This window comes from Leptosomus discolor, chromosome 6, assembly GCF_034619465.1.
Source record: "Leptosomus discolor isolate bLepDis1 chromosome 6, bLepDis1.hap2, whole genome shotgun sequence".
In the NCBI taxonomy this organism is placed as follows: Eukaryota; Metazoa; Chordata; class Aves; order Leptosomiformes; family Leptosomidae; genus Leptosomus; species Leptosomus discolor.
In genome coordinates this window covers 7452750-7472717 of record NC_141396.1, presented here as the reverse complement: position 1 = coordinate 7472717, position 19968 = coordinate 7452750, and the positions used below count along the sequence as shown (strand labels likewise).

At 38.1% G+C, this 19968-nt stretch overlaps 1 protein-coding gene across 5 annotated transcripts; it reads right to left on the bottom strand.

Moving 5' to 3' along the window:
* Nucleotides 1-1013: 1013 nt before the first annotated feature.
* Nucleotides 1014-19696, bottom strand: FAM204A (family with sequence similarity 204 member A). 5 transcript variants are annotated; one of them, XM_086466400.1, is made up of 8 exons: nt 19662-19696; nt 18694-19039; nt 17638-17728; nt 17047-17080; nt 16524-16626; nt 14692-14781; nt 3676-3782; nt 1014-3277 (listed from the first exon to the last, which is right to left on the bottom strand). In XM_086466400.1, the coding sequence occupies exons 2-8, from the start codon at nt 18943-18945 to the stop codon at nt 3226-3228; spliced, it is 729 nt and encodes a 242-aa protein (XP_086322526.1). In that variant the 5' UTR covers nt 18946-19039; nt 19662-19696; the 3' UTR covers nt 1014-3225. The 5 variants fall into 5 exon arrangements, with proteins under 5 accessions (XP_086322526.1, XP_086322530.1, XP_086322529.1 ...); XM_086466404.1 differs by having other exon boundaries at nt 16524-16623; XM_086466403.1 differs by having other exon boundaries at nt 18694-18981; nt 19662-19684.
* Nucleotides 19697-19968: the final 272 nt, after the last annotated feature.

The following is a 19968-nucleotide window of genomic DNA, read 5'->3' as shown; positions in this document are numbered from 1 at the left end:
GAACAGTTTATTTCTTGATTGTCTAGGCCTTAGAACACAGTAGAATTGCAAGGACACAAGCCTGGACTACCCCCAAATGGAAGCAGAAATGGAAAAGTATGACATCCACGTGAGTGAGAAGCATCCAACAAGGAGTGTCTACACTGCTTAGATGAAACAGTGCACAGAGCCACCAATGTGACATCCACCAAGTCTACAGCAAAAGCCAAAACCAATCCAACCATCTCACTGTGTTACAGTGCCCGAGAAATAAACTCAGGGAAGAGGCCTCACTGGCAAAGTTTGGCAGGTAACAGAGCTAGCTTTGGTCAGGCCAGGGAGCTCTAGATACAACCTTTGTTCAAAGAATGATGGGCAATTGTGAGAGGACAAGGACATTCCCCTCTTCAAAGTTATTCCCCTCTTCTGTTTAATTTTCCAGAGAACTGCACTTGGGAAGCCATGAGATCTTTTCCTTAAATGACTTAAGACTACTCGGGATATCCAAGAGAGTACCATGACTATAGCTGGAAGAAATATGAAACTGTGAAAATTTCAGGATAAAAAAAAAAAAATAGAGGCAAAACTAGTGCATGCATTTATGTTTTTCACAGCTTCTGAGAGGTAGGAAGGAGCTTAGGCAAGGCTGCCTTTCAACTGTTGTCCAACTCGAGATATCATCAAATGAGCTCCTAATAAATATTTGGCTTCACAACAGATTTGTACTGAAATTAATAATTTAAGTACATTCCTCTAGCTACACAATTTCAGTCAGACGAGGAGATAGTGCAAACTTTTCATTTGCTAAAAGAATTATTATTACATCTCAAATTTGGTTCAGTGTAAGAGATTATCTATTTAAGCTGATTTAAAAGGTTTCAGTTAACTGAAACAAGCATTTGGATTGTTTTAACACTGTTGAAAAATAGGAAAAGTTAAATCTCAGAACACAGTTTTACTTGTCTGGCCAAAATTCACAGCACAGCAAAACTACAAAAAAAAGTCAGGAATGCAAGACATCTTAGAATCTAATCAGCAATTTAAGAGGATGTTTATTAAAGGTAATGTTACGTATTCATTAGTTTATTATGTATTTAGATGATCTCTATAAAGCTGTATTAGACTTTTGTATTTTCCCTGTTAACCAGGGTTTTTTTGAACATGGTATAATTCTGGGAATTAACCAATATTTTAAGTGAGTACTTTAGATAGATCATAGGATTTGAAATGTGATCATTTTTAAATTCATCACACAAGCAACTCAATGCGAATTTTCTGCACACTTCCCCAACGGTTACATTATTAATGGCCTAACAAAACGAATCAGTTATTTTAAGTGAAAAACACTACAGGTGGCTGGGTATGCACTGCTGTCACAAACACAATGCGGCAAGTTCTCAGACAACAGCTTGTTTTTGAGGGTTTGTTTTAAAGCACATTTTCATATCAAACAGCACTGATCTTTACAATTAGATCAAAGTCTTTATTTGATTAATAAATACTGTTACTATTAAGAGCAACTACTACAAGAAAACATAGAGCACCTGATTAATATACACTACTTTTAAATGTTTAATGGAATACTGCTGATGTTTTCAGCAGAAAATTATCACCATAATTCTGCTTTTCAGTATATCAGCAGCAGAAAGGTCAACTGTATCTAACACTCATCTGCCAGCTGATGAAAAAAAAAGCAGAAGTTATAGACAGAATGCCTGTAAGTTTTGGACAGGAACATTTGGAACTGAGAAAAATCTTGATAGAGGTTCATGGTGTAACCTCTTTGTTTATGAAAGTAAACACGCAATTTACCTCTATAATCACTTTACTAAGAGATATCACTTGCTTCCTTCCACACCAAAGCTTCTAAAGATTATGTAGTTTGTAAACCATAGTGTGAGATTTATGATGTTACACTGCAGAAACCTGTTTAGCCCCTGATTTACAATCCTGGCAACTGTATTCAACTCTGTCATCATAACTAATTACAGCTAACTGCAGATTACCATATTGCAAACTCTCATCTCTGTGAAAGAAATACGATGTTCTGCTAAAAAAGCAAAAGAATCAAACATCCTGAGGGCTAATGAACAAAAATGCACTATTCCATGTTGGACTGCAAACCTAAACTCTTCGAATTGGTGCCGTAAAACTTCAAATTGCTATTTGTTGGCACGTTGCTTTAGCCTCAAGTACTTACATAGTAAATCACCATTACGCTAATACCATACCTTTGGCCTGAAACATATTAATCTTGGTTAACAATAACTGACATTTACATTACCAATGCAATTCAGGCACGGTGGTGACTAAACATATATGCAAGAGCTTCAGGGAGAAGAGTTATTAGTTCTGAATGTGGCCTTACTTTTTTCCAAGAACAATTTTGAAGAAACATTATAATCAATTCTTGTTATAATCTTATAACATAAACATTCAAACCCTAATTGATCTGTAAAACATTTGACTTGGAGTAAAACCTGCATTTGTTTCTTGGGTGCAGCCAACCGCACGACATAACGTATTTCAGATATTTTTCAAGGTACATACTTCCATACCTGATCTGCTCGAAGAAACTGGGACTTTTGAAACTTGAGTTCTTGGGAAGGAAAGGAAATGGGCATTTGAAATATTCTGTAGGACATGGCACCAGGAGATGACAAATAGTACCAGATGCTCCCAAGAGAAGGTGGATGGACTTTTTCCAGCTGATTTTTTTTTTCTGTTTATATTTACTAAGCCCATAAATAACAGTGGTTTTAAAGAGGGAGGGTGGTTTTGCTTTTTTCTTTATTTAGTGTCCCCTCCCAAATGATCAAGCAACCACAAAAGTAGTACTTCCTGCATTAAGTGTGTATAACCTCAGCAGGAAAACTTATCCCTCTCCTTATACCCATGCATTGTAACTGCAGTGCGGCACAGAACACATTTGGACCAAGTATTTTATTCCAACTTTAGAGTGTTCTCTACCAGATTCCAAATGCATTCTGCAGGCATTATATTAGTTTTTTGTATTTTGGAGAAAAATACTATATCATATTGATGTTTAAGCAGTATTTTTGCTAAATCGTAAGAGAGAGACAAAACAAGATACTGCAGTCTAACAGCATTAACAGAAACACAAGGAGTTTGATGCATTTGGTTTGGTTCTGGGGGTTTTTTTGTGTTTAAATTTAAGAAGTCGCCCATACAAAGATTCTTCAAGTAAAAACACTGTATTTTGACTCCTGAGGAAAATAGGATGGATTACATGTACCCCATGTTGCTTTTTGTTTCCCATCTTTTCTTGGCTTCAAATCTGAAATACAGCAAAAAAAAAACCACACTAGGAATCACGACAACATGTGTTTCAGGTATTCAATCAGACTATTCTTAATAAACAAAAATAAAAACATATTTTTAATACTGTAATAAAAGACACGAAGGCAAATGTAGCCATGTAACGAAACCATAAATACAGAGGCTTTACCGGAATTGAAGTCTGCTAAACCCCCTCCCCACCAAAAAAAAAACAAAAACAAAAACAAAACAAAACCAAAAACATCAGAACAAGCCCAAAACCCAACAAGGTTAAACTAAACAAATAAGATTAGCACAAGCCTATTTCAACTACGAAAACATTTAACTGAGATTGTATTGTATACACTTAGTGCCAATGAAACCACAAATGTTTAATTCCATACTCAAATGACTTACCCCCAAGCAAGCTTCTTTTTCTTTCGAGCTTCTTGGGCAGCCTCTGCTTCTTGCTTGGCTTTTACAAAGTTGCGGCAAGCAGCAGCTTTGGCAATTTTCACACCAAGCTAAGACATAAAAAGGAACAAAGGAAAACTGAATAGATGCAAATGGCTCATACGAAATTTAAGCCTCACAAATTACTTGGTCTGATATTGTTTCTCAAAAGTCAATAGATATTAAAACATCTTTCAAATATTAGGCTGATGCTGTACCATTAGATCAGACAAGTAAGAATGTCTCTTGAGAGAAATACAAAGGAGTGGGATCCCGGGGCAAGCAATCCTTTTCACCAAATCCTTCTTTTTCAAGAATAAAAGCAAAGGGTAATAGCCCACTAGATCCTTTTGTTTGTTTGTTTTTTAAATAAATATACACAAACACACAGAATCCATTATTAAGACCAGCCCGTGTCCTCAGCTGTGCTAACACAATAGTATGAGGTCTTACCAATACAAAAACACCCAAAAAGACAATTTTATACAGGAAAAACTGCTACTACCACACATTTTCCAGTAGTACTAGCAGTCATGTTTTAATCAGTTTGTCCAAAGTAAATGAACCTGTGTCCTTAGAGTCTACCTGGCATTCAGTCTTCACATTACTAGCCTTGAGATTATTGTTGTGATAATACGCAAGCTTTCACAATAAGGTTGTAATAGGCTGTAGGTGAATGCTACTTTACTTTCATAAAGTTATTCACACTGTGAGAATTAATCTCACTTTAGTACTTCAGTGAATGTCGTGGTGCTGGCGAAGAATGAAACAAAAAATGGAAGAAGGTACTGTGAGCTACAACCAGACTATTTTCCTTAATCAGCATTCATAACTATTCACAGTAGGTCTGTTTTGTGATTGCCGTCATGACCCAGCATTACCGGTAACCAAATTATGAATTTGGAAGAATTTGATCTCAAAAGTCACCGCTCTTCTCCAAGACAAACAAGCAATTTATTTAGCCAAAACCGCTACAAACTGATGTGGACAAACAGGTTTTCTCACTATCCACTCCTAAACCTAGTGAGGTTCACCAACGTGTTTCTGACTGGATAGTCTAAATTTCCCCAAAATGTCAGGGAGCACCAAACAAAAGATGCAAGGGAGACCCAAGGGAAAGAACAGGCCTTAACACGCTGGTTAACGTTCCATTATTAATGGTAACACATTTCAATAACCTGCAGCATCTATACAGGCAATTCTTATTTACTCTGAGAGATGTTTTTCCAGATGAGAGGACTGAAGAACACATTTTCAGGTGTAGATGCACTGACACATCTTCTACAACTCTCCCACCAAACACCTACCCTGTACGTAGGCTGATAGCCTGAGCATTTTGTTAACAAAGCAAAACAAACCAGCACCACTACAAGCTATTCTACCTTATGGTCCTTTCAGGGTTCAAGAGCAAAGCAAGTAGCCTTCCTGCAGAAGGCTTTGAGAATCTACACGCGCATAGGCAGTAAGCACTTCAGTTTGTGCTTGCTTTGAGGCTCTAAACACCGGCAACACAAACAGTGAGGAGGTAAGCGTAATACTTTGAAAGGAAAACGTGCAAAATAAGTAATGCCAAACAAGTTTTTCATCTACTATTTCCACGTGTTATAAGGTCATAAGGATGTACCCATGGAGTGACGCACAAAATAATTCATGTGACCAGATATTTCAAAAAACCTTCATTAGCCACATCATTTCCCCACTAAGCGTTAAAGTTTTTTATGATCTCTAATTCAATGCCAACATCTGAACTGCCAAATCTCAAGTCAAAGACTAGAGCATAACATTCTGTTATTTGCATTATCACTTCATATTTAAGGGCAGCTATTACCTTAATACACTTGCAGTATAAAAATGCTTAAGAAAACTCACCTAAAATAATCAAAAAATGTCTACTTGTTAATTGAAACAGGACTAATTATTAGCTTAAAAAAATAGAGCAATGCGATGGCTAAAGGCAATCAGCAGAACCATGCCTTTATTTTTGAACTGTATTCTACCTCCTAACATACCTGAAAATTAACTCTTATTATGTGATGAGTAACAGCATCTCCTTAAAATATATTCTAGTGGCCTACTGAACACTTACACATGTACAGATACACACAAGTGAGGTCTACAGAAATGCTGCAGAAAAATCTGTATTTCTTGGAAGTCAGAATGAATTCTTCCATCTTTGAAAAGCACAGAAAAAATGGGATGCTAATATCCTCTGTAGTGTATGTGGAAGTAAAGGGAGAAACATTTTGCAGCGTTAGTGTTATCATTTCTAGGCTATACAGAATCAAATTTTCAAGACATGAAACCAAATATGTCGCATATAAACACACAGAAACATTTTAGTCAGATTAAATGTCTTCTGCTCCCACCCACACCCAGACATACATCTTCACTCCCCCCCCTCCTCTGCAAAGAAATCCCTAAACGCCTGGTCAATGGGTTTTACATTTTCAAAAAAAACCTAAACATTTCAGGTCATCAGATAACTCAATAAAATGCAATCTTAAAAGTAGTAAGAAAGCATGAATAAAAATATATACAACAATTTCTTGTGTAGTCAAAGTATCAGCATTTTCCATATAGAACATCCAATATTTTGCTGCATTTTAATTAAGGTGTCTAAACATTATCACAAAGAACTGCAAATTGGTCAGAGCACGCAGTAAGGAAAATTAAGCTCTAAAGGCTTTTTATCACCATATTTCAGGAACCAAGGGTGTAAAATGTTCTAATTTGGGATATATTAAAAGCCATAAAAGGTCTTTCAAAAAGATTAATGGTACTTTGCTTGGATTTAAGATAAGGGCTTTAGCTGGTTGGAAAAGCAGGGCCCTGGCTAGACCCTTGAGGCATTCATCTTTACAGCCACTTGGAAGATTTGTAAAAGCGTCTGCATAACCTCAAGCAAACGCACTGCGACATTTTTTTTTTTTTAAATTCCTTTCAATTTTACAGGTTTAAAGTGTGTAAATCATATTGGGTAGTAAAGCTGATATAATGGTTCATCCTTGTAACACAATATATATTTTTAAGACAAACTTAAAAAACAACTTAGTTTCTACAGGGCAAAGACCTTTCCATTTTGAAGTTGACCAATAATCAGCCAAATACCTTACTCTAGATGTTTAATGTAGCATAAATGAAAATTCCCTATCCGTTATTTTTCATAAATTTTCCACTCATCTGAAATTGTTACCTTCTAACAAATTTCTGAACCTCTGCTTCTTTTTGAACAGTTTCAAGGCATTTATTTAAAAATACCAATTATCATACTTTAACTTTTTATGGAATAACAGGTCTCTATGAAAAATATTTATGCCATTCTCTTTTGTTCTTTAATTAAATGAAAACAGATGTTTTCTGAAGTAAAGCGGAACCATTACTGGAGTATTTAAAGTGTTAAGGTCTTTAATTTTTATATCAGTTTGGTCTACAATTCCTGATTGTCTTTACTCAAGCTCAACATTAATGTCAAGCAAGTTACCTAGGAGACGAAAGAGATCAAAGAGACAAAAAACCCTCAAATGTCTGATTAATCAAGCCTGCAAACAGCTTATTTCTTTTAGCCTGCATGCAAGTATGAAAATGAGATTCTGGGAGCCGTACATTGTGCAGATTTGTTCATTCTTATCAGAACAAAGCCAGCGGCAGCTTATTTCATGGATCATTGGCACTGTCATCAGTGCTACACAGAACGGGTGACAGCTCCTCATTTTGAGGCTTGAACAAAATTAGCAAAAAGTCGGCACAAATTAGCCTCTCATCTTTTTAGTAATATGACATTATTCATTTACTTTTTATCCAATTTTTAATTTTTTCCTTGTCAGCTATCCCTTTCTAGTGTTTCTTGCACAGCATCATAAAACACTTCTAAAACAAGCAAAGAAATGGCTCAAGTTGAAATAGTACGTAAAGTTCAGGCAGAAGAGTAAACATTTTTGTGAAGCTGCAACAGAATGCACTGTAACTTCCAGAAAACTTCCTTGAAAATCAAGACATTTAACATTAAATATCACAAAGCAAAGACTTTCCATGAAGACAGGACTGTGCAATGTAAATGCTGAATGATACAAGTACTGAGAGAACAGATTCAAGAACTACTCCAGAAATATTTAGGTATGGTATGCAAAACGCTAAGCCTACAGGAGCTCTAACAAAACATCTATATTCAAACAGGTCCTGAAATACCCTATGATCACACCAGAGAAGCCAAACAGCCTTTTAATACCGTGTTACAGTTTCTCATCAAATATGAATCTAGTTATTTCAGGCTTGCCTTTAGCAATGATTTTCTCCTTTTATGTTATGGAATGTTATCCATTGCTGACGTATATAAAATATATAAAGCAAACAAGAATACTGAGTGGATTTTGCAGTGAAAATTGTCCCCTTTCAATGATGTGCTCAACTTCCACTGTAAAATACTTTGTAATACATTTGTTGTATTTTTATGCTGTGTATTACAACATCAAATTATATTTGGATGTCAGAGTAATGGAGCAAGGACAGAAAACTGTTCTAATATTAAGCTCTTTGCTAGATTTAAACATTTAAATGCAAGTAACTTCTTCCATTCATGAGAAAACACAGCATTAAAAAATTAACTATAAGCTGTTAGATGCTTTACACAGCCCCCTTATAAGAAAGGCAGTTTTAAAAAAAGAACTGTAGTACTGTTTTCAGCAATTTCTTTATCTCTGTTCTTCTAAGTAAGAAAGCTTATTAACAAGCTTTGAACTTAAAATCACATTTACAATAATGTGCCATCAACAGTTTTATAAGCTAATTAGAAAAAAAGATTAATTAATGACTGGCTGCTAATAAAATGGCAATCATGAAGAAAGAAACCAAGGGTGCTAAGCTTCAACTACCACCAATTAAGAGCTAATTACAAACAAATTATATATGTGTTTTGCTGTGGGCTTTAATTTACTAAAATGGTTTTAATTAAAAGAGAAAACATGCTGATTAATTGAACTGCAGAAAAAATCTACAGTATAAACTGTGCTTTGTCTGTCTCTTTAATTAGACTTGTAACATCTGAAATCTTTTTTTAAGGTTTGTTAAGGAAAAGATATACATAATTAAGGGAGCATAAGAACGTAATTCTAGGTGATAACCCTGCCATGTTCCAAAGGTTAAAAGAAAACCACCTCAATGAAGAGAGATATTTGGAAGCACCTCCGCTAAGTGTTAGGAAGAAAATCCTTCAGAGATTAAAAAAGAAACTCTCTTTTTTTTTTTCCCCGGGTCCTTCAACAGGGCAAGGCTTCCAAGTTAATTGCTGCTCGGTTACACCCCATATAAAATCGCATCAATCTCTCCAGGTACCTAAAAGCACTACGATAAATTGTGAACATTGCACAGAATTTAGAAATTTTATTTTACCAATAGAAGAGCATCAAGCACCTGCCCATCTGAAAGAGTAATGTTGTGTGACCCCACGATCACTCATAACCTATCCAGATTTTCAAATGGAAACCAGCTTCCAGAATGGTTCTCAACGAGTACAACAAGCATACAACCGTGCTCACGTGCTTCCCATTCTAAATTCCATGACTAGAAGTTACTTGCAGACAACAGATACTAATCCCATCATGAGAAAGCGGTCAAAACCAACACAACAAATTTTGAAGACAACAGCAGGACTGATCTTGCTGTAACATGAGAATGATATCCCATGGAACAGCCAATTAATTTCGTCAATTACGATGCAGATCTTTCATTCAAGCTTGATTACAATACCATAGTTTCCCTATAAATTGCAGCTTTTTAAAAATCTTTCACCAAAGTGCCAGAAGCCACTCAGCTAAGCACTTAGGAACAAGTGCTGTCAGAAAGCCTGCACTATTTAGAGACTGACAACTACTCCAGTCATTTAGCACACTAAATTACAAAATATTTCAAAAGTTCCTTTTGACAGGTAAGTCTAATATGGTCAAGATTATTTTATCATGTTCAAGTTACAGTCCTCAGGCTAATGCACTCTGAGACAATGTGGCACCTACCAGGCAGTTAACACAAAAACCACAAGCAAATGCAAAGTTTGAGGTTTAGCCAGATTAGTTCTTAGGATATTAGAGCCATAGCAAATCTGCATTCTGCTTCTTGAGACACTGCACAATGATTTGAGTACAAAAGCACTACGAAAAATTCTTTCTCTAGGGGAAAAAAACTTGGAAAATATTTTCAGGTTTGTATATTAGGGGTGTGGGGGGGAATCTTTTAAAATTATTTGGTTTAATTAGGAAAAGAACTTTTACAAGTGTCACTCAAAATTGAAACCGATTTACAGCAAAGTGAAATTACCACGTATCGCCACATACCATCCTTCCTCAAAAGGATAAACACCTCCAACTACGCACGGTCACAGCGCTCCAATTTATCAACACTTATTCTTCAAAAAAATCTAGGTGGATTCCCACAAACACAGTAGAACAACTGCATTTCAAGATATTATTCCAAAAGGGGTTTTCAAAAGCATTAGAAAAGTTGAAATAATTCCAAGTGTCTGTTCCTAGCTACATATCCAAGCACCTGCTACCGTTAAATGTCAACTACCCTGCCCTACAGCATCACCAACAAAACCATTTTATTTCAGCCCAGCAAAGTGTCCACGCAAACGTCATTCAACAACTTTCATTCTAAAGGCTCAGAATTTTGGGGGGTAACTCCTACGTTAATATCAACACCTTTATCGGCATCTTGCAAGCTAAACAGGTCACCACTGAGTGCAGTGTTCGAACAAGAGCTTTAGGTATGCCATTCTGTACGTGAACAGCAGAACTTTAAAACACGAAGGACTCTGCCCATGCTGAAAGCCCTGGAATGGTGTAACAAAGAGAGCAACTGCATCACAACAATAAACCTTAACCGTGCGTGTTACACCATGAACACCGCAATGAGCTGCTTGTTATTTAATACTTATAGTACTACATTGCAGGTATTAAAGAAATAATTCAGTCTAACAGTGTGTTTAAAAATCCACAGTGAATCAAGATCAAGCAGTATGACCCACCTGCATTATGTTGACGCTCAACACAAATTTATGTATGAAGGGAGTGCCGATAACTGCACCACAGCACTGAGATGCTCAAGCTAGACTGGGTCCTAGAAGTAGTCTAGCTAAAGAAGCAGAGTTATTGATGGCCTAAACTATTCTGTACAACGTAACGCAGACGTGCCCGTCTTTAGGAAGAATTTCACGCACAAATAAAATAATGCAATCAAGAATTTCAGGATCACAACTCTTTGTGGAGCAGAACACCCCACAATAGAACATGCTGTGGGGATGGCCAAGGATGCCACAGTTAGAGATCTGCTACCCTGATAACTCCCAAAGTAACTGCGATCACTTTTCTAGCCCACATACTAGGATGACAACAGGAGACAAGGGGTAATACTTTGTAGTGAGGTTTACCAAGAGATTAGACCGAATACTATCGTCATTAAGTACAAGTCATTTTTCCAACGGAAACGCAACTGCCAATAGAAGGTGTAACACATTTTTAGCTAGTCTCAAAAAGCTTCACAGGAATCCACACGTGCAGTCACTAGTAAATAAAGAGCCTCATGCACAAGGTATCCAAGTTCTAACTTCTAACACTCAGTCTAAAACCTTGACTGCTACTAGATTGGGAAGTTTTGTTTTAAAATCAGCACTTGTGCGTATTTGTCAAAGCAGAAGAAAGGAACAAATAATACATTGCCCAAAGCCTCATTTACAGCAGTACAACATTTACTTTAAAGAACCTGCAACAAGTACCACACAGAAACCAAAAGACCCAAAACCTTGAAGCAGTATCATTTACGTTTTTAGGATGTAAATTCCAGTGATCACTCACAGCTGCTAGATTATGCATATTGCCTAAACCACCACTGATTTTAAAGAAAACCCCTTTTCTCACTGTGTCATAATGACAGCATATTGACAGCATCATTTTGGCATTCCTTCGCCTTTTAGGACATGTTTTTACTGCCTATTCTCATCATCTGTTTATTTTTGGCTTCATTTTTCTAAATACTGAAGCTGCCCTATCAGTTTCACAGGCTTATAAATGTTATACATCAAAAATTAGTTTCACTTATTAAGGCAGGAAACGGCTTTAAGAACTCTGGGATCTGTGCCTCAAAGCAAAAGCTTTATCAGCAGGTTCCAGTCACTGCTTCTTGCAAAAGAAAATGGTGCCGATTAAAACCCCATACACCTGATTTCAAAAAGAACACCTACCCACTGAACATTTTTCACATGGCTGCAAGGGGGGCTGTACCCCAAACAGAAAGCACCTGTCTCTTATACACTCCCTGCCCCCAACCCTGCAACACTGCTCAAGAAAAACGGAAACTAGACATAAAAAGATGAAGTGGAGATAAAAGAACAATAATTCATCCAGTCATTTCTCTAGACTTCAGAAGTGGTGCACTTCAATACAGTCACAGTACAGCTCCATGCCTGACTTCCTCAGAGTGTTGTTGCATTTGGAAGCCGGAGGAATACAAAGAGCCACAGGCTTTAAAAATTAACTCACTTCTTAAAAGTATTATGTAAAATCAGTTTTAAAAGGGATTTCTTTAAATTGCAAAGAGAAGGAAAGTAGCTATTGAATCAATACTACACAATATGAAAGCAATACTTTATTAATTCTACTTGTATTCAAAACAATTATTTCTGAATCATCCTCTTCCATAATCAAATCCTTTTCTATAGCACTTCACTGAATCAGAATTAGCCACTGTTAGAATGACTTCCTCAGAATAAAAAGTATTTTAAAAGATCCATCTAAAAAAACTAAACCACACAGCTTCTTAAAATCACAAAGAAAAATCAATCTTGCAGCGGATAATGTAGCACATCTTTACAACAGTGGAAAACTCCAGTGAATTCACATGGATTCTGCCTCAACAAATCATCATGAGATCAAGCCAGAGTCATTTGAGTTTTCCTTCTTTCAACACACTATTTATTCAGACAAACCCACTTAACCAAAACCAAGTCAAGGCTGTGAATACTAATAATGTTTCAAGCATTTTGTTTTCAGAATTACAACATGCTAATATTTGAAAGTCAACAATTTGGAGCTAATGTTCCACAAATAATAATACATTGCTGTAGCACCTGGGATATGCTAGATGTCGTACCATCCCATGGCTACCGAAGTCAGATAACAGTTTATCATAAATATTACAAAACCTTAAAACTTCTTACATTAATTTGTTTTTATAGTCAAACAATTTGCACTAGAACCTCAGTATGTTTTATTGATTATGATACTCTAACCACTTTAGACTGGATGGGATAATGACATTTGTGAAGGAGAACCGCAAGTGTTTTTCACGTTGTAGACATGAAAGGTAATAGAACAGTATCACAGGGAGAAGCTGGTCAGACTTAAAGAGAACGTTAGGACACATTCCTATCACTGTCAATAGCTGTGATCTTTGTGGATTGAAGTTTTGTGATCACTGATGAAAAGGTAGATAGGAGTCTAGTCATTAGAAAGTGCCCCAAGTGACTGAAAGTAAGGGTTTAATGACTGCCTAAGACCACACACTGAGGAACGGTTAGTTTCACCTAACCTTGTTTACAGAACCTTAAGAGCTGCATTTCCCATTTCAAAAGCCACCTGTTTTTAAAACCATCACAATATTGTATTATATTGCATTCAACAGATTTAAGTCTGCAATTTTACATTAAATCTTAGCTTGAAACCCTGTACTTAGGAAACATTTTAAATAATCGTATCAGAAAGACAAATTCCAAATACTTCTCATTCTCAAAGCTTTTCTAATACCTTTGAATATTGCTAGTATATACAGGGGACAGAAAATTCCCATTAACTCTGTGAAGATAGAATAGTATGCAAGACAGAAGAATAAAAGCAAAAAATATATGCTCTCTAACATAAACTTAGAATAGTTATGGTTTATATTATATAAATCAGTTTACTCAAAAATTATACTTTCACCACTCGCCTCAAACTGTTATTTTTTTCTTACCTGGCTTCAAAACTATTCCAACTATCCTTTTATCCTTCGCATTTTCTCCCCTGTGCCCAAGTAGCAGTGAGCACAACAGCCTTCACGGACTTTGGTTACATAGTTCAGCTGCCACCACCTACCATACACTCACCAATCTAACTATTCCTTATATGAAACAGCAATTACCAGAGGTTCCTGGTAGATTCCTCACCAGTTTAAGTATCCACTCAGCACTATGTACAAACTTAAAGGGTTCACTTTTTGTAGCAGGGAGCAGCATAGCCTTCATAAAACTACTCAGATACATCAACTAACAAGCCAACATCTTGAAAAATGGCGTTTCTCTCACCTGGAACTTTTTTTTATATGCATTTATATACTAAAAATGATGACAAGGAGAAAACCCCACCCATGCATTCTATAAACATCATTCCAAGGCTACAGCACTATGTTGGACATCCATCTACTCCCATTCTTCTTCAGAATTCTTCCAGCCATCAACTCCTGATTACACAAATACACAGGAAAAAAAGCACTGACACACAAGTTTGAGGGTGTCTGTCCTTATTTGGACATGCCTTGCTCTAAACTTGCTAAACCCTGGCCTGTCTTCAGGCCTCTCGCACTTATCGGAGAGGGAACGCAACAAAAGTCTGAGGCACTGGGACCTCGCAGAAGGGGAACATCCTACTCCTGTTCTCTTGGCTTGCAACAGGCAGAAAAATCAAGAGCTCCACAGAGGTGACTAGTTCCTGACTCCTCTGACTCATGGAAGGCTTTAAGCACGGTCACCTGGGATCGTTCACGGTTGTATTTTCAGCTCTTATACACAGCTACAGCTGTCCAAGCATTACTAGCAAAATCCTTCAATCACTGACAGAAATCTGCTTAGGAAACAGGAAAGATGCCCCGAACAATCTTCAGTGCTATTTTGGTTATGACACTTTTTGTACAGATGTACAAAACTAAGTATTTCCTCAGAGCTGCTGCTAATAGCCCACTTACCTCACGAGTGGCTAATCTGTCACTCAGCTCCTCGGCCTTATCAATGTCGCCTTCAGCCACAGACTTCTCTATGCTAAGTTCAAGGCCAGACTAGAAAAAGAAAAGCAAATATTTTTAGGACAAATAAAGCAATAACACGTTTGAAGGAAGCATCTCCTTTCTGTATTTTAAGACACTGCATAAACCTGTAATTTCTAAGTAACACAGATCACTTTGTCTATGTATTGTAATGGACAGTATAATTAAGAATTCACTGAAAGCCTGCCTGAGCACAAATCATTGCATTAGTTCCACCTTATGTGCAGGATAATACTGCAGGTTAAAAAAATTACACGGACTAGTTTATGCCTGTCACAATAAAATTTCATCTGAAGATCTGGCTTATCTCTTCCATCCCTGGAGCTTTCTAAACAAAATGTGAAATGTATGTGTCAGGTAACATGAAGAATGGCAATTACCACTGTATCGTTACAGTTCTAAGATCTTATCTTTATCCAAAAACTGAGTTCTGGCACGGTGCCACTCCACTCTGCGAATAAATTAAAAATTCTAGCAGTCCTATGGAAAACAATGAAAAAAGCTTCAGAATTTAAAATAAGAAAGTGACCTTTATGATCGATGTAACTTGTTTAATGACAACATTTACAAACAACGTAACAATAAAAAAAATAAGTATTTACTGGAAATTATAGTTGGAAACTTCTGAAGAAATACAGAAGGGTAGCAGAGCAGTAGGTGCTGACTTCAGAATTTCACCAAAAAAAAAAAATCACTCTCATAACAAAAGACAATATACAGCCTCACTGGTTTTAAACATCAGTGATGCTACAGAAAAACCCATTTGATATTTTCATAACATATACTTTTTTCGAAGTTAAAAGCAAAAAAGCAAACAAGTAAACAATTCTTGAGAAATTAAGTAGTGCAAGTGCAAGTACTGCACTTGAATTATTCAGGTGGAAGATCAAAAGAAAAAAAAAAGAAAAAAGTCCACAATCGGAAGTTGCAGTGATGGCCAATTCTGTCAGGTGTGTTTTCTGAAATTAATGACACACACATTCCACTAGTGATAAAAATCTCTGAACTTATGTGAAGAGCACATACATTTTAACACCTCGGGCCTCATTCCAGATCTATCCTGAGCAGTTTAATGACAACTGAACACCCACCAAAAGAACAAACTCAGACAGAAGTGAACAATGTCTCATGACTTGCATGCAGAAACTTAGTTTAGGCAAATGAAAACCACAAAATTTATCACAAAGAAGGCTAACTGAGTATTTGATATCATAGAACTTATACAGGCCTTTACCAGAAAAGCTCCAGAACAGATAGTGCTACGAGGAACTCACGATATAATGACTTTCTTAACTTGTCCATCATGTTGTACCAGTTATTTCAACTATCACTAGTTACACAATATTTACAAACAGAACGTGTTCTAGATCCAGTAAAACTGTATGGTAGAGCTGGCCCTCTAATTCCTACAGCCACTGGTGTCAACTAAAGGATTTACTTGACACATTTAAAAGAAAAAAAAAAGTCAAAACAATGCATATGAAGTCTTCTGTCTCTCATGACAACAGAATACGAAACCAGACAGGAAACAAGCACGGATGCTGCCTCAAAAGAAAGCAACCTTTCACTTCAAGTACGATTCATATGATATCTAAAAGGAAATGAATTAAAAATACGCACAAAATTATCATTTCTCAGAGTGACTTGATCATTTACTCACTTTCGCATAGTCTCAGTTTTATTCCTAGCTCAGTTAAGGCTGAGTTCTTTTACTGCCAAGTACAAGCTGACATGGCTTTTGTATCAACAGTCACCTTTTGTGGAGCCCTGCTATGCACAGGTGATTCAAATCTATCATTGATGCCAAAGTATTGTGTAAGTTCTTTCCATTTGTCTTCATTTGCCAACTGTTGACTACTAAAAACAACAACAAAAAAATCATTACTGTAACTAGTTCTTGTTCCAAAACTTGTAATACTCTTTTCAATGCTAAAAGAAAGTCTTCCATTTGGCAGACATGCTCTTTTCACCCATTCACAGTTTTTAACGGAAGTGAAATGAGTTATTCCTTCCCCTCTAAGTGTAATGCCACAATCTTGAAAGCAAACTTGTTCACAATTCCATGCAAAACATCATTAGGAACAACATTAAGTCCACTTTAAGTTATATTAAATGATACAATTGTGTTATTTTTAAAATCAAGCAATAAACTTGATCAGTCAAGCACTGGAATCAAATTCAGCCTGCCTGACAGACACAGAACGTGGTCAAGCTTTCTAACAAGTTTTGCCCAGTATTAAAAACAGACCTCAGATAATCACATTGACCTGGTTATACCTCTTAGTCACTTCATCGTTCTTTTTCTGTTTTTCTAGGGGAAAAAAAGAAAATAATATCCAACATTACACAGTAATACCTTACAGGATCCAATGTAGTTAACAGAACTCTAATTGGTCATATTCCCTTTGAAAGATTGACAAATTGGGATTTTTACCCAATGATCATGTGGATTTAAACCCCTCAGCTGTAAGACTTTTCATACAAAGAACCTCCCACAATACCTGTGAAGAAGTTTTAACCAGAATACACAAAAATAGATTTTATAGAACTACTGAAATACACTTAACCACTAGAAATCAGTATTAACTAAGTAAGTTCTACCTCCTTTTTAAGAGGGGGACAAATGTTCTACTTGAATTTGAAGTAGCAATTTACAACCTAGTCCTACAAGTGATTTATACAACTGGAAAAATAAAACCCCAGATAATGGCCAGAATACATCTACTCAGGCATTCAATTCTTGGTAAAAAAAACAACCGTACAATCAAACCCAACAAAAACCACCCCACTACCCAGCAACTCCTTCTTCCAATGTGTTCGATACTAATTCCATCTTGAGACAACAAATTCTGTAATTATATAAAACACCTTTTCTGTGGCGCTTCCTTTTTCGCCTTTGGTTTCCCTGATTTGCTTGGGTCTTCATTTCACGGTTTTTCTTCTGAAGCTCCAAGAATTTCTACAAGATTAAGGAAAGGCAAATCAGTATTCTTAAAATTTATTCCCATTTTTAAAAAAACTACATAATGTGCTGAAAAAATGTTGTCCCAGCATCTTATTTATCCACTACCTTGTTATATCTATTACATTTAAACTTGATGCACTGAGAACACCCAACTCTGATGGTGTCAAACTGGAATTAATCCTAACCTTTCAACGCCTCTCTCTGCCCTCCCTAAATCCCAGAACTATTCAAACCTGACAGAATTCTCGTGGGACGTGACAGGGAACACAGTCACGCTGGCTGGGCGCTCCTGAGCTATTCACTGCGTTGCCACTGCCTCGCTGGCAGTTTGTAATCCAAGTATTACTGACAGCACAGTCCTCACACTGCAGGCTACCTACGCAATCAATACAGGGAGGAAAGTAACTAGTTTTTGCCAATTCTTATTTTGACTCAAAAGCCTAAAACACAAGATTGCTTTGTTTATGTATTTTTTTTTTTTAGTCTTTACATGCAACAGAAAAACCGAGAGGTTATAAGCAACTATGAGTCTGAATGCCTGTAACTAACCCCCACAGAGAGCAGAAAGGTACAGCTCTTCTTCGCAGACATGCATCCCCAGTACAGTGGCTGATCCACTTCGCTATAAATCCTTACTAATGCAGAAAGCAGTGACAAAGAAGCTCAGAGCCCACACACTACCAAAACCACAAGTTTTTATACAACTGTACAGTTACCCAAACATCTCTGCACTAAGGGGAAAAAAAGTTACATTCACTTCCTATCTAAATTTGTGTTCACCCTGCTTCAAACAATCTAAGGTATATTACAATGATGGCACTTTGATGATATTTTGTTTCATTTCAGATTTGTATACTGAATATTTGATATTGAGTTATTTTAATTTAAAAATAGCCGTTCAACTTTTGAGTATGTTGCATTTATGCTGTGGACATTTGGTCACCTGTAACGATACCCACATTCCACATATCTAAAGAAACTCCAGAAGGGCATGTTTGAGATTTGTCTTCTCCATCTGTCACTGACAGCAAAACGGGTTCACTGGGGGCACCACTTTCAGGTCCATCCCCGCGGAATTCAGAAAGATGAACTGTTTCAGTATCCTCTTTTGCATCTGCCTTTGAAAAGGAACTACGCGATTCCTCTCCATCATCAGAACTTAAGTCGACATCACTTTCATTCAGTCCTGGAGGTAACAGTCCACTCCACATCCTCCAGTTTAAACAAGTCCAAGCCCCTTCAAGTCACTGCAAAGACACTGGAGTTACGTAAGCTCACCCATTCTGGGATAAAAACATAGTTAATCTGCAAAAGAGAGGAGCAGAAATAGCAAAGCACGTAATCAGAAATACATTAATTTCTCTCGAGAAAAGTAATTATCATCAGATGTTTTACACAAGCACACTATAAAGCTTCTAATACTTACTATTTCAGACAGAAGCAGAGCATTTAAGTACACATGCCGAAGCTGCTGCCTCCTTTCTTTTTCTTCCTTGTTTTTTAAAGTTTTCTCCCCTCGCATCTGTTTATCGCTGCGGCCAGTTCAGGGCCGATACCGCAGCAAACGCCTCCCCGCTCTCTCCGCGGGCAGCGGGGGGCACGTCCAGCCCTTCCACGCCATCAATTCCCAGCACAGCGCAACCGGCCACCACCCCCGCCGCCTCCCGCCTGGTGGGCAAGGCCGGGGACGGGCGAGCCCCGCCGGCCCCGGGGGGGAGGACGGAGAGAAGGGCCCCCCGGGGCAGGCGGCCGGCCGGGGAAGCGGGGGCAGCCCGCTGCGATGCCGCGCCGCTCCAAGCCGGGCTGGGGGAACGCAGACGGCGCCTCCCGCCCCTCCAGCCCCCCGCGAGCTCAACGGCGCCGCCGAACCGCCGGCGCAAGCCCCGCCACCCCCCCAGCGCCGGGGCTCCCCCCGGGCCGTGTTTACCTGGCCGCCATCTTGGCACCGCCACAACACCCCGCCCGCCGATTGGACTCTGCCCCGCAGCCAATCAACGTGCGCTTTGCTGCCTTCGGCCCGGCCTCTCGGGCCTCCATGACAACGAGGCGGGGCGGGCGGCGGGGCGGCCTGTGCCGGGGCGGAGGGGCGGCGGAGCGGACCCGGGCCCGGCCCAGGCCCCGGCCCCAGCCCCGGGGAAGGTGGAGGTGATGCCTTCCTGGGCAGGGGGTTCTGCCCCGGGGGCAGTCAGGGCATAGGCCCCCTGCTCGCAGCGAGGTCGCTGTGGGGGAGCAGG

Excerpts from the sequence above, each read along its gene's own strand:
- FAM204A (XM_086466400.1), bottom strand. The coding sequence starts at position 18,945 with ATGTGGAGTGGACTGTTACCTCCAGGACTGAATGAAAGTGATGTCGAC. Across the intron at positions 17,081-17,637 it reads AAGGAAGCGCCACAGAAAAG|AAAAACAGAAAAAGAACGAT; the intron begins GTGTTTTATATA and ends TTTTTCCCCTAG. Across the intron at positions 14,782-16,523 it reads ATAGCAGGGCTCCACAAAAG|TCTGGCCTTGAACTTAGCAT; the intron begins GTGACTGTTGAT and ends TTCTTTTTCTAG.